Source organism: Pinus tabuliformis, chromosome 1_2, assembly GCF_031772625.1.
Source record: "Pinus tabuliformis cultivar Carrire ecotype Pingquan chromosome 1_2, CPIR1, whole genome shotgun sequence".
Classification (NCBI taxonomy): Eukaryota; Viridiplantae; Streptophyta; class Pinopsida; order Pinales; family Pinaceae; genus Pinus; species Pinus tabuliformis.
The window spans coordinates 672538924-672553950 of NC_142298.1; the positions used below are offsets into that span (position 1 = coordinate 672538924).

Below are 15027 nucleotides of genomic sequence, written 5' to 3' on the forward strand. Positions count from 1 at the left end.
CCAAAGAAATTTATCGAGTCTGAAGTGCTAGTGACAAATGCAAATGTGAGTGAGAAATCCCAAGATGGAATAATCTCACAACCTGAAGCATCCACTCTTGATTTGTTTACTCAGAGAGAGGTCGAACAGGATCCTGAAATGAAAACAAACTTTTTTGTCTCCAGGTATAGAAAGATTGCTTTGGGAAAAGTATTTACATTTTTATGAATTCGTATGACCAAAAGAAGAGAAGGTAGATACGTCCAGTATCATTATGGATGAAGATGGCCCAATGGAAGGTTGGTTCACCAATATGGAACGTTATGAAGTCATTATTATATTAGCATGACACATTATGGATATAATGAACATAGGATTGATGACATGGGCGTTACATTTGGCTGACAGGTCAGTAATGGTTATTACAATTTGAACGTCAGAAATCAGCTAAATTAGTTGCTAAAAGTGCATTACGAGGTGAGTGTGTCCCAGATACGTGCTGGGAGGTGACAAAGAATTATGTTAAAAATAAAGCATCTAAAGGCTCTGCGTTTATACCTTGCAGCCATGGTTAATATACAGAGTGCTCATATGATTATATTGCATCGTTGTCAGTGTAGGCAGGCTCTATTCATTCGTTGGCTTGACGAATACATGGTGTTCAGAGACGTGTAGCGGAAGCGAATAATGTTGGAGGCATGCGTTATTGATGCAAATACATGGCAGGTTGGAGAAAATTATTTTTTATGGAGCGTGCATTCTTTATTTGGCACCCATCGTGGCAACATTCAACGTGTATGCAAAATTTGATAAAGACTATTTTTCCAAATGTGAAAGTTGAAGTGGTGTTGTGGATTAGGGTTTTGCGCTCTAGTGTTTGGAGTAGCGTTCAATACTTTACAATTATTATAACGGTATATCATATCATTGCTAGACTATTACAATGTTAAGATTGGAGTAACAACATTAAATATACAGAACATACGTTCAGTTATGCAATCAAATATTTTTTAGATCTATGGATGCATTGGAGCGTTACATAGGTAGTGTGAATCAATATTGTAGTATTGGTATATTCATTGGTGTTGAGTTATATTCATTGGTGCCGCAATATCGACATACTATCAACCGATGTGCATTATGGTGAATTATATATCAATTACAATATTGTCAAAGTATCATGAATTAGCAATTGTCTCAAAAGGTACAAAGAGAGGTCGATAGGACTATTAAATTGGAATTGTTGAATTTTTCTACAAGAGTTAATTAGTTTGTGGAAAACCTTGTTTTCTTGGACTGGATCATTGTGCAATTACTTTTCTTTAGATGTTTTGTTTATATCTATATTACAAGGAACACATTGAATGTCTTATTTCATTTTAGAGTAAGTTAATTATCCAAAATCAAGAGGTTAATTTAATTACCCAAAATCAAGAAACCTCTATAGATGGCCAAGCATATACGAAGCTTGCTAGTGACCAAGGCAATAACCACCATGACTATCTCCTACCAATATATTTCATTGAAAACTATAATTGTATATTGCATTTAGAAAGTCAAAACATAATATTAGAAAAAATGTTGATATATTGCTATTAAAAAGTTAATTCCATTAGAAGCCATGATATTATTATTATATTTTATAAAGAATAATATACATATATAGAATGATACTACATTGAAAACCATAATTTTATATTGCGATTAGAAAGTCAAAATATAATATTCGAAACCATGCTAAATATGACATTACAAACCTTAAATGTCAAAGGGAGAACTTAGAAGTTGGAAATTAAATGACCAAAGCCATTTCAAAGACCATGTCTATAAAGACGTTAAAAAACCATGGTCAATGCCAAATTAGGAGGCCAGAAGGCAAAAACAAAAATAATAAAATACCAAACCATTGCTAACATTACATGTAACAAGAATAAAAGAAGAACTTCTTCCCCATGGATGCCTTCCTGATTGTGATCTCACGCTCGCCTAAAGGCGACCATGCCTGAAGATGACCATCTAAACATGAACATGCACGCTCGCCTGAAGACAACCATGCCTAAAGACGACCATCTAAACATGAACACGCACGCTTGAAAGGAGGAACAACACACCAGACACTATTCAGATCAGCTAATGAAGTATTATAAATTCTTGAAAATTTTGGAAGAGTTTATAGTGATGGTTTTGATCTTGTTGGAGACTGGTTCATAGCACATGCTATTGTGTTAATAATATTTGACTAAATTATTAATTATTTATATATAATATTGATTAAAAATTATATGTATGCCTGACAAGACCAGAAGATTGGAGTTGACAGAATTGTAAATTGTTGTAAATTTTTATTTAACAGAAAAGTTAAGGTGGTTTTTCCAAGTAATTTTCCAAATAAATCTATTGTTTATTTTGGTTCTGTGATTTTTCTTACAAATTATTGTTCAGATCTAAGATTTAAATTAACAAGCAATTATAGTTACAAATCTACTGCATTATTCAAACATCTGATATATTGACTGAGTTTTTAACACTGAGTGTCATTTTTCTGATTATTTTCAAAGGCCTGGTACGTAAAGCTGCATTAATAAATCTAGCCTGACAATGTTGAAAATATGCCAGGGACCGGGATCGTCATTAAAGACACTACAGTCCCTGGAAATTTTCCCTAGGTCATCCTCGAGAGTTGACTTATGAATGATAGCGATTAAAAGATCAGGAATTGGTTGCCTTCCTTAGGGAAAATACCGAATAGAAGATGAGGAAATAGAACTGGTCAGACTTCTGGTCCTCAACATTTAATTGTCAAATTAGGGCGAACAATGAATAAAGTTAGGTCTGAGTCATGCATATGTTTATTTTTTGTACTTTTGAGGAGAGGAAAAACATAGCTCTCCTTGCTTGCTTGTAGGGTTTAATATATTGACAAGAGTGGATATCCTAGGAGCCAACCTACTTTGCTTTGGCAGAATTTATATATATATAATATAGCTATAACTTTACCGTTTGAGCAAACATTTAGGACTCAAATCCATTGGAAAATGTAGCAAAATATTCCCAAAGCATCTATGCATCTCATTCATATGCTACAGTAAACTTTCCTGCACATGGATTACATGATTTTTTTTCTTATGCATGAAATAGATTAAAATACAAAAAATAGATAAAAAAATGCAATCACACACCATCCACAATGAACAAAAATAATTTCTCTAGATGCATAGATTACATGATTTCCAAAACAAAAATAATTTCCTGCACATGGATTACATGATGGATGTGCAAGAGAGTGTGGATCTAATCAACTTTCCTGCACATGGCTTACATGATAGGACTGCTGTGGGAGAACCCCAATTTAAGTATTCCTCTGTAACTTCAACATTGCCTGCAGCATGAATAGGATTCCAAACATGCGTGGCGCTAATTCCTTTGAACCCCATACCCATCAACTCTGCAACAGAACAGGAGTCAGTGATGGCCATGTTGCTCTTGTAGGTATCATGTACATGATCATCCTCACAGTTGCAGGTTGTAGTTCTCTTGTAGGAGCCCAACCACATGGAGTGCATGTATTTGTATTTTCTCCATGGGGCGAGGTGCATCCCAGTCTTCTTCAACGAATTCTTCACACCTTCGCACATTATCTTTACAATGGATTGCAATTTATCACCCCTCCCAACATATATGTTGGGAAGCAACTCAAGGAGGGCGTTGTATTCCCTGGTGGGTCTCGCTATCTCAAACTGCATTCTGAAATCCAAGTCCACAAACAAACGAATGCTTCTGCCTGATTTTGTGCTCTTCAATATCACATCCAAGTATTCATAGTTACCTGCACAAGAATTCCCATCTCTTTAATCAAGAAGAATTCATGAAAGCATATATTTGAAAATTAAAAAATTTGGCAGCCAAAGAGACCCACTAACTAGAAGGAAAATTTCAGGGTTTGATGTATAATATACCTGAAGTATCTCAAACTGTTGTTGTTGAATTTTTTTTTGGCAATCCTCCGTGATGTTGGTATCCATGGTTTGAGTGAGGGGAGATAGGTCCTCTGCTTCTGCTTTTGCGCCTGATTCCTCCATAAATCGTGCAACCATATCCCCGAGGCACGCTGAGTCGGTCTCGTATTCGTTTTTGGTTCCGCTGCTACTGTTTCCTCTCTCTGGTTGAATCTCATCAACACTGTGGCGCACAGAGAATGCAGGCATTGTGAATTATAAGCAATTTGGGCAGACAAATATGATGGTAAGAAATGCAAAAGCCAGCAGGGAGTAGAGAGCAAGAGGGCAGAGTGTCATTCCTTTCCGTTGTGGGGTGAATGAATGTGGTGGAGAAAATCAAAGATAATTGATTTCCTTTCCATGCAGCCATGCCACGAAGCCAAGAACTCGGAGGTGAAAAGAAGGCAACTCAACTAATATTTGGAAAAAGCAGTCAAAGTGTAGTGCATGCTTGCATGAATCGAACACTTCAAATCAACGGTTGAAACTATCTCACCTGATCGAACGAAGCAAGGTAAAATTGTTGACGAAGAAGTTGATGCATAGGAAGGCCTATCAGCCTAAAAATCAAAGGTTGAAACTGTCTCACCTGATCGAACGGAGTAGGGTAAAATTGTTGACGAAGAAGTTGATGCATAGGAAAGCCTATTAGCCTAAAAATCAACGGTTGAAACTGTCTCACCTGATTGAACGAAGCATGGTAAAAGTGTTGATGAAGAAGTTGATGCATAGGAAGGCCCATCGGCCTAAATATAACTCAATATAGTATTGGCACCAAGAATAATATTGCACAAAGTCGACGTGGAAAGAATATGTTCACCTATGCATGTTGCAAATCAACCAACACTGTCATGTCAAATATTATAAATAAGCTGGTGTTGATAGAAAGGTGTTCTCCACAATTGTTGAGAGTTGAGGAATATTATATTGGTGAATGCATTGGTAGAGTTATTATAATGACATCGTTATCATTATCATGCAATGTTCTTTTCTCATATGAAAATATCTTATATGTTACATTGCAATGTTCTTTATTATATTGACAGTGTTCAGTTGCAACCTTACAGATCACGCATCGAGACTGCGTTGATAACATATTTTAAGACACTCATTCCTAATATATTGCAAATACGTTGATATTATTGCTGGGAGACATGATAAATTGGATGATTTTATTGTAATGAAGCTTATATATTGACAGAATGATATATGTACTACTTTTTTCATTCATATGGCATCAATATTGGAACAATATGGCAAAGACGTTAATACATTGAACACAATATGATTTTTGGTAGCAAACATATCTGAATTGAATGATCCTTCAATATGGTTTCAGCATAATGGTTGTAGTTGTGCAAGAGTGAAAGATTTGTGGGGAAACTCTTTATTCTGGCCTTGTGACTGCAATGACTAGCCATTTGAGGGAAATAGCAAAGACAATTGAAGCTTCTCAGGGGAGTTTGTTTTTGGAAGGGCTGAATAGAAAATGGGTGGATCAACAAAGAACTGCAAATGATTCAAGACATTTTGATGTATATGGATAGAACATATGTTACAGACTCCAACAAAACACTTGTCCATGAACATGGATTAAATCTATGGTGATATCATATAGTTCGCGCTGAAAAAAAATGGATATGCTATTGAATACTCTTCTTGAATTTGTGTGTTGTGAAAGAACTGGTGAATTCATAAATCAAGGTTTAATCCATAATATCATTAAAATGACAGCAGAGCTGGGGCCTTATGTTCAACATGATGATTTTGAGAAACCTTTCATGGAAGAGGCATCAACTTTCTATTCTAGTGAATCTCAATAGGTTTATTGAATTTTGTGATTATGGGGACTATGTACGGAAAGTTGAGAGAAGGCTAAATGAAGAGATAGAGAGAGTTTTACACTATCTTGATTCAAAGAGTGAGGTAAAAATAAAATAAAATTACAACAGTTGTTGAGAGAGAAATGATAGCCAATCATATGCAGAGGTTGGTGCACATGGAGAATTTAGGGTTTGTAAGCATGCTTATGGATGCCAATTATGATGATTTAGGATGAAGGTACAACCTGTTTCATCAGGTTCCTACAGGACTTCCTACAATAAGAGATGTAATGACTACCCATTTACATGAAACAAGGAAATAGTTAGTCACTGACCCAGAGAAACTAAAAGATCTGTTGGAATTTGTGCAATGCCTTCTTGATGAGTAGGACACGTATGACAAGATTATAAGTGAGGCATTCAACAACGAAAAAACTTTCCAGAATGTATTCAATTCATTTTTTCAGTATTTCATCATTTTGAATGCAAGGTCACCCGAGTTTATTTCTTTATTTGTTGATGACAAGCTTTGAAAAGGCCTCAAAGGGGTCAATGAGGAAGATGTTGAAGTAGCTTTGGACAAAGTGATGATGTTGTTATGGTATCTTCAAGAGAAGGATTTTTTTGAGAAGTACTACAATAAGCACTTGGTTAAGTGACTTCTATCAGTCAAGACTATTTGAGATGATATAGAGAGGAGCCTATTTGTAAAATTGAAGACAAAACGTGGTTATTAGTTCACATCAAAATTAAAAGGTATGTTTATAGATATCAAGACTTCTCGTGACACAATGCAATGTTTTGCTGCAATGTTGGATACACCTAGTGAAGGAAATGAAGGCCCTACTTTGGCTATCCAGGTTCTCACAATAGGTTCTTGGCCAACACAAACTAGTGCTAGGTGCAACTTGCCTAAATAAATATTAATAGTTTATGGCAATTTTAAGGAATACTATCTTAGCACTCATACTGGACATATGTTGACATGAAAGACAAACATGGTAACAACAGACCTAAAAGAAACCTTTGGAAAGAGTCAGAAACATGAAATTAATGTCTCAACTTATCATATGTGTATTCTTATTCTTCATAATTCAGTAGACCGTTTGAGTTACAAAGATATCAAAGAAGCAACATATATACCAGCTCCAGATTTGAAGAGATGTCAGTCTCTTGCATGTGTTAAGATAATAAATGTGATGGGTAAGGAGCCCATGAGAAAGGACATATGTGAGGAAGGTGATTTTTACTTTAATGAAAAGATTTCCTCCAAATTTTGGAATGTAAAGATAGGCACAATTGCTGCACAAAAGGAGACTGAGCCAGACAAAAAGAAACATGTCAAAGGGTGGAGGAAGATAGGAAGCCCCAAATTAAAGTTGTTATTGTTATAATAATGAAAGCAAGGAGTGTTCTATACCATAACAATATTTTGGTTGGGGTAACCAAATAGATACAATCATGGTTTTTTCCCAGCCCTACTGTAAAAGAGAAGAAAATAGAGTCACTCATTGAACGAGAGTTCTTAGAAAGGGATAAGACAAACCGAAAAATGTACATATATCTTTCTTGAGATATTGTTGAAGATTTTTACCTATGGTCTGGATAAATTTGTACATGTTAGTAGAGGGGTGTTTTCATTGTAGAATAAGTTGCACTGTTGAGTAGAGAAGATACACACTAGAGTAGCAGTGAAGATATCCTCAGCTGGCAGCAATTTTGTGAAGTCTGATTTTGTTATACACTTGAACCACACATCAATAAAACATAAAGAAAAAAAATATTGCAAACTAATGTCATGTATTGCAAGGGAAGTCAAGGTGCATCTTTGAAGTCTTTGGATCATTTCTCACTTAGCTCCAATTTATTATAATAGACCTTGTTGTGAATTATTTCAATATTTTCTTACAATAGAGACCTGCAAGAGGAAGTTTCTTCTACAGGAGCAAAGGTATCAACACATTTAGGCATCCAAGAATATAATACTTGAGGTACATGAGTCATAAGTAAATTAATACTCAATGACATAATCAAGAAGTTGTTATGAGGTTGTTTTTATTTTGTTATATACTTGAAGATTTAATCCATATAGATATTGCTAAGCAATATAGGATTAGTATATGTTAAGACAGTAAAAGCTATGCAGTTAATGGTTTGAGGAAGGAAGAGTTTTGAGGAGCATGATTCACGATGGTTAGGATTTCCATATGAATGCAACTAGATTATAATCCTTTTATAGGAGAAGGATGACATTGCAAGGAAAATGCTAGGACAGATTTTGTTATTATATAGATTGGTTAGTGGTAATCATTGAAGCGTGTGATATTCTTGCGAATATTCATTGTAACCCCTTGTCATTGATGTCAAATGGGGAGGTAAGCAGAGGAATGGAGGATAAGAAGGAATATGAACATTGTGTTGCCATCAATGCCAAAGGGGGAGACTGATGGAATTATTGTCATTGATGGAAAAGGAGAAACACAACAAGGTAAGAAGTAGCAACAAGGTATGCGGGAGCAAGAAACATAGGAGTAAGGCACATAGTAGCAACAAGGTAAAGCAAAGGAAAAGGAACAACAAAGAAACAAGAGAAGCAAGGGATGTAAGAACATTGAAGATATGCAGTAGGAACAAAGAAAAGGAGCCACAATAGGTGATAGGGCATGGTGATATGTTGGCATGTTTGTATATTTGGTATTGAACTATTGACAACAAAAGAAAAGGGGAAACAAATATCATCGCATAGTTGGTGCATGCAAAACAGTTCGAGTTATGCTTAAATATGTTGTGTTGATGCCTTGATGCTTGTGTTCTATTGATGTTGTTGCACCTGCCAACATTCAAGGGGATCTCCCCGATAAGAAGTCACAACTAGATCTCAAATTGTTTGGAGTAGGAGTCCCAGCCGTGGGTGGTCGTGTAATGCCTTGACCACGGTAGCGCACATAGAAAAGTATGATGGCTTTGATCAGAAGCAATTGTGTGACCTTGCAGCAAGTCAAGTGAGATGCATGGGGGTTATAACACATGAAGGGGAAAAGGAAGTGTGTACCTTAGAAGCCTATAATAGTATGCAAACTAAAAGGAACACATGAGAAAAATGACATCACAAGTTGAAACTAGGAGCAGTCCATAACAAAGTGGTGGGTTAGTCCAACAACACACATTCACAAATATTCATACAATTGCATAAAAATTAGTTCATAAGAAAATGCGTAAGTTAAACAACATACATTGCTAAAGAAACTAGAATACTCCAACTACAATAACAACATATGCATGAAAACATGTTGGCTCAGTTATTATTATTATAAGTGAATGTTCCATCTATACATACACCATTGACAACCACTAGCCCCAATAGTGGAACATTACAGTCAAGAACACTTGCTCCTCCAAATGAGTATACTCTCTCTACGTTGTGGAGAAGGCAAGGCCCGTCACAATCCTCTCAAGCCTTCTCTAAGCCTAAGCCTAACCAAAATCTTGGCTCCCAAAAGCCTCTTCTATGAGTTATGAGGTTCTATTTATAACAAAGGGTGGCATGACACTTGACATTCCCCTTTGTGACTCTTTGAATACCCTCATGACTCTTCAACTTCTTTACAAATAACTCATTACATTACATAGTGACTATTCACATTCCACTAGTGACACTTGGAATTTCACTTACAACATATTTACAAATAATATGCATTTTCCACATGTGAGACAAAATAGGCTAGAGATAGCCTAACAAGACAAAACACTATGACTTAGAAGTTTGGGGAAATACGAACTCAGCGACCTCCACTTGATACTTCTCGGTAATGTACTGATACCAAGCTTGGTATTGTGCTTTGTTGTCCCCAAACTACTTGATGGTGTCTCTCTAATAATGGACTCTTGCCTCCATAACTTTTGGGTATATGGTCTTGGAACCTTTTTCTAAATCATCCTGAAGCATGTGCAACATGGTCTTGACCCTAACAGGACCACCAATGTACTTTTGCATGTTTTCTACACTCAACTCCATGTCATCACAAGTGTTCTCTCGCCTTAGATGCTCTATGCACCTGTCAAACTCTAGCCAGACTTGGTTCTTATGCTTAGCTTCGGTGAGGAAACCGATTGATGGGATCTTATGTGTTCTCACCATGACTTCCAAACTCTTATACAACCATGCATATGAACCCTGTATGTTGCTGATGAACGGGGCAAGTTTCTCATAGTTCTGGATCAACATTTAGATCCTTGCTTTGTCTAGCTCTACATGCAGCTTCATCATCTTATGCAAGTAAAGTGGGGCTCCCTTGTACCTCATTATCTATTCTTGCACATGGATGATAGAAACATGTATGTCCTGGAGATTTTGGACAACTTTTCTGTTCTGTTGCTGAAAACCATATAGATGGAAAACCACCTTATGCACGGTGAAAAAATCATCATAGAGTTTCCGCATGGTGGCCTCAAGAGTTTATACTTCAGCAAGTATCACTTTCCTCATCTCTGCCATTGCAGATCCTGCATATTGTTCTACCTTATTCTTGGTCACTTGAAAGTTATTTGCCATCTGTTCATTCTCTACTAGTAGGAACTTGAAATTTGATCTCGTGGCTCCTACATAAGCCATTGTGGTATCGACCATGGCAAGTGGATGCTTTTTGACATCTTACACTATCACCCTTTATTTCATAAATGTTAGTGAAATGTGATCATCTAGGAAATTCTTTCTCCATGCCTATACAATCTTCTGCTTCAATTCGTCAAGTGATAGATTATACACATCCATCACCAGATCATCATCAAGGAGAAAAACCTCTCCTTGTTCTCTCAAGATTGGTTCTGATACTAGAGGTGGTGGAGTCTGAAGGGTGGTGCTCTCAGCATGAGGTAGGTATCTTGGTCCTGTGGCTCCTGTCCTAAATCCATGTTTGTTACTTCAGTCATTTGCTCAATCTAATGATCAAGCTCTTGATCCTGCATCTACTCACCCTCTTCTTCAACTGCTAGTTGTTTTGACTCCTCATCTTGTATGGGCACAATTTTCTCTATCATTGTGCCTTGACCTTAATATTCTTCCTGTTTCTACTTCTCTTCTCTCTCTCTCTCCTTCTTAGCTCCCATTCTTCCTTCAACTTCTTCTCTGTTTCCTGCAACTTCTTTTCTGCTTCCTCCAACCTTTTCTTTTCTCTCTTCCTTCGCTCTTATTTCTTTAGCCACTGCTACCTCTTTTCCCTCGCTGCCAAAGCTGCTTTCTTAATGAGAGGATCTTCCTTGAACTTGTAGATTTTCTTAGCCTCTAAGTTCTCGGAAATCTTCCTCTTACCCTTGTTTTGTGTCGGTTTGCTACTTATTACTACTATATTTGTTGCTTCCTCTAGTGCTGCTACCTGTAGAGAAACTTTCCATTTTTTGGCTAGACTGAATGGTTCATTGATCTTGAAGTAGTTGTAGCGATACCTCCAAGGGTCCTCCTTTGCTTAATGACATGTCCTGTGGATCCATGGATAGTACACCTTTACACATTTCTTCTTGTAAATACCATGGGGATCATATGGATTGAAGTCTTTGGTCCCAAACTTGAATTTCGCTATCTCCTTAGCTTCAACATCCACATATTTCAAGCTCTTAATCTCGTACAATCTTATCTGCAAAGAAAGGGTAGGTTGTCGTGCCTTATTCTTCTTGTGCAGTCCTACTGATAACCCTATGAAGATGTGATACGCGGCCTTTTGCATGACCAACTTGTTCGTGGCATACTTGAGTAGAACATGCAGAGGCTTCTCTCCACCAAACATCCTAATGAAGATGCCACTAGGTGAGGCATACAAATAGCAATGGTAAGTATTGCCTCCATTGCTTCTTGGGACATGTGAGTTGGATCCTGCTCAAAGATCAACTTGTACACCAAGATGATGAAATGGCTAGCTAACCTTACCATAACTCCTTGGTAGCTGCATTCGTAAAGAAACTTGCAATAAATGTTGACAACATTCTCTTTTGGTGTCCATGTCCAAACCATGCCAGGAAACTGATGCTGGTCACAGATTGCATCAAGTAAATATGCATACATGTAGAATCTCACTTTCTCATCCTTGGGTAGATTCCGGGAGTTAGTCACATGGATTTTCAACTGAAGAGCCAAAAAAATTGATCACTTGAATGACCTTCCATCATTCACCAACTGGTCCAACACAACCACCCAATTTTCCGAAAAGGTCTTCGTGCTCTCTTGACTGTATAGTTGGCATGCAAAGATGATCAAGAATTGGTAGGTATTTTCTGAGTGACTTTGTCTAGTAAACATGAGTGGGTGTCGCTCTGAATTTTAATGGCTCTTTCACCCAACACTTTATAATATCTTTGGTGTTCACAAAGCTGTGGGTGGCATAGAAAAGCGAATCCATGTAGTTCACTGGCTGAGGTAAATGACACATTTGCTGATAGTTCTCCACCCTAAAGTTGGCAAGTTATATCCCACTGTCACTACTCAATGTCATAGTCTTGGGATCTATGTGTGAGACAATCTAGTGGATGATGTTCACACATGGGAATGTGGGGTACCTGCATGGAACCTTATGTAATCCTAATTGGTGGAAACTAATATAAACCTATCGATCCTCTAGATATTCCTTGAATTCCCCTACAAAGATATCCTTGATTTACTCCCAAGTTAACTTCATGACCTTCTCGATGAACAAATCAGTGTCTGCATAAACTGGAAAATTCATTGACATCTGCTCAACTGCTTCCCCATAGCCACTCTCGATAGCATCCTTTGATGCATCTCTCTTGGAAGCCATTTTACCTGCATCTGCTAGAGAGTTTATCAACGACTATTGTGCTTGGAGACAAAGAGGACACTCATGGCATGAAAATGTTAGCTTGAAACAAAATCACTTTAAGAAGAAAGCAAACAACAAACTGGGCAACTGCTCGGAAGGATTGTTCAATCCTAGTTTTCATAAGTGACTGACTTCCAGCTGATTTTGTGCATTACACAATTCCAACTACTAGTGGGAGGTCTTTATGACTGGAAATACGTAATGTGTAGTTCAGTAAGGCTTAGGCCAAGTAAGACTACGCATTGAACAATTCGAGTGCCTAAGGCTCAGTACTGGCTCTTGGAACTATGCAATGCACAGTTGGAGCCAAGCCTTGGCGGCCTCTACACAATTTTTGGAGCAAAGCGAGAGCCTTTAGATCTAGAGATGTGCAGTGCATGCTCGAGAGGAGCAAAATTTTGGGCCAAGGAAGCCTAGATCTGCCTAATGGGGGCATGAAGACGAGAATATCAGAAGGAGGAAATGATGGTGGGTGCAGATCTGAGTGAGTTATGATGCATGCAAATAAAACTAGTGCAGGAATCAATTAAACTAAAGAACAATAAAGCATGTGTAGAGAGTCGGTGCAACGATGACGGTTAGTACAAAAACTAGGTAATGCATGCAACACTTGGGAAAGGAACATTTTACAAGCTAAAACAAATCAAAACGCCTATAGTCATTCAATAAAACTAGTTAAACAAAAATCTCATAAGCCAAACAAACAAAAGTGACAAAAAAAGCAATAAACTACTATAAAAGCAAGACATCCCTAGAAAAGATGTGACAATGGTACCAAAAGTTCTTTGGCCTCCTTGGGAATGCTAGAGCTCCAAGATTGAATATGAAAATGAGCTTTGACAGTGTCCACTAAATAGATTTGGTCTATTTATGGTTTATGATGAGAAGGACAAATATCTAGGAAAAAGCAACACTTGGCGACAGTTTCCAAAATAACTCAAGCGCCACCTTTGGACTACTAAAAATTGATCCCTATTTTCTAGGGAAGTTTTTTAGATTTTTTTATTTTTTTTCGAGAAAAGGCTACCATGCATTTCCTGGAGATATTTCGTAGTCCCTGGGAGAACTCAGAAACTCACTAGCTCATGCATCGGGTAGCTGTTGAGGGAAAGCTTCTGTGCAATTTCTGGGTTGAGTGACCTTGGTTGCCTCCCATGCTCTACACAATTTCGCAGCTGAAGGCTGGTTGTCAGCTAGTTCTATGCAATTTTTGAGCTGAAAGCTCACTGCTGGTTTGGAATGCTCAATTCCTAAGCTGAAGGCTGGTTGCCCTCAAGGATTGTGCCATTTACTAAGGCAAGCTTGGAACTGGGTTGACGCCAAGTCAAGAGATGGGCTTGTGGGTTAGACAGTAAATGAAGTGAGAGATCACAAGCCATAAGCACAATATAAAGCCCAATCAAAGCACAAGTACCTGGATTAGTGCCAGATAAGATTATGTGATTTAGGAGGGAGTCTCCGAAAAGAATTATAGGAGAAATTTTGGAGGGTGGTTGTAGCCGCTACAACGTGTTGATGGCTTTGATAAGTCATGATGAGATGATGTAATGCAAGAGATTGCTTATTGAAGAATTTTTTATGATTGAGCTAAATTGTTATGATGCAAGGCAAAAGCAAGCCTCCATGACAACAATACTATTGAGATAGTGTCATGAATATGTTGTGATGCAAATCCAAGGCAAAGGAAACGATGTTACAAATACTGTTGTGATGCATTAATGATAAATGTTGTTATTGATCATGAGGAACGAATGCTCATATGTTATTCCTATAATTTTACATGATGTTGGCAATAGGTTGATTCATTTAATCATTACATGTGGCTGAAATTAATATTGGATGGATTATATATTTTTGTGTTCTAATATTCAAGATATGAAGATTTTGGGAACGAATGAGTGGAAGGCAAAGAGTCAAACCTATTCACTTCATATTCTTATGTGGGATACAAATAACCAACTATCTTTATAAAAGATGTGATTTTGGAAGGCATGGGTGTAAGAGAGTTAGAGAAGGTGTGAGAGTTGATTGAGGTGTTATGCTTTAGTTACCTCACACATATGAAGCTTATATGAAGAAGATTTGAAGGGAAGAAGAGACAAAATGAAGATGGAGAATTTATGACTAGGTAAACCAACACATTGTTGTTTCTTGTTTGTATCAAGGGATTGTAGTCTCCTTTCAAGTTGTGTCTTGATAAATACCCAATTGGATCTGGTTGAGATAAAAGCCTCTTATGGGTTGTAGCCTGCAAAAAACATATGGGAATTGGAGCTCCCTTGCATGTTGTAGCTTGTAGAAAAATTGAGGTAGCAACCTCCTGTAGGTTAGAGCCTACAGAAAATCATATGTAATAAGGAGTAAGATCTTTCCTTTGCATCACAACAATAATAAAATCAT

The 15027-nt window shown here is 37.3% G+C and overlaps 1 protein-coding gene and 1 pseudogene across 1 annotated transcript; one reads left to right on the plus strand and one right to left on the minus strand.

Annotated features, from left to right (window-relative positions):
• Nucleotides 1-3239: 3239 nt before the first annotated feature.
• LOC149207486 (uncharacterized) lies at nt 3240-4184 on the minus strand. The gene is made up of 2 exons (XM_089398058.1): nt 3896-4184; nt 3240-3805 (listed from the first exon to the last, which is right to left on the minus strand). The coding sequence occupies exons 1-2, from the start codon at nt 4182-4184 to the stop codon at nt 3240-3242; spliced, it is 855 nt and encodes a 284-aa protein (XP_089254184.1).
• A 31-nt stretch (nt 4185-4215) lies between these two features.
• LOC149207487 (cullin-3A pseudogene) lies at nt 4216-7373 on the plus strand (annotated as a pseudogene).
• Nucleotides 7374-15027: the final 7654 nt, after the last annotated feature.

Coding starts and splice junctions, on each gene's coding strand:
- LOC149207486 (XM_089398058.1), bottom strand. CDS start 4,184: ATGCCTGCATTCTCTGTGCGCCACAGTGTTGATGAGATTCAACCAGAG. Junction 3,806..3,895: donor TGAAATTTTCCTTCTAGTTA/GTGGGTCTCTTT, acceptor ATTCTTGTGCAG/GTAACTATGAATACTTGGAT.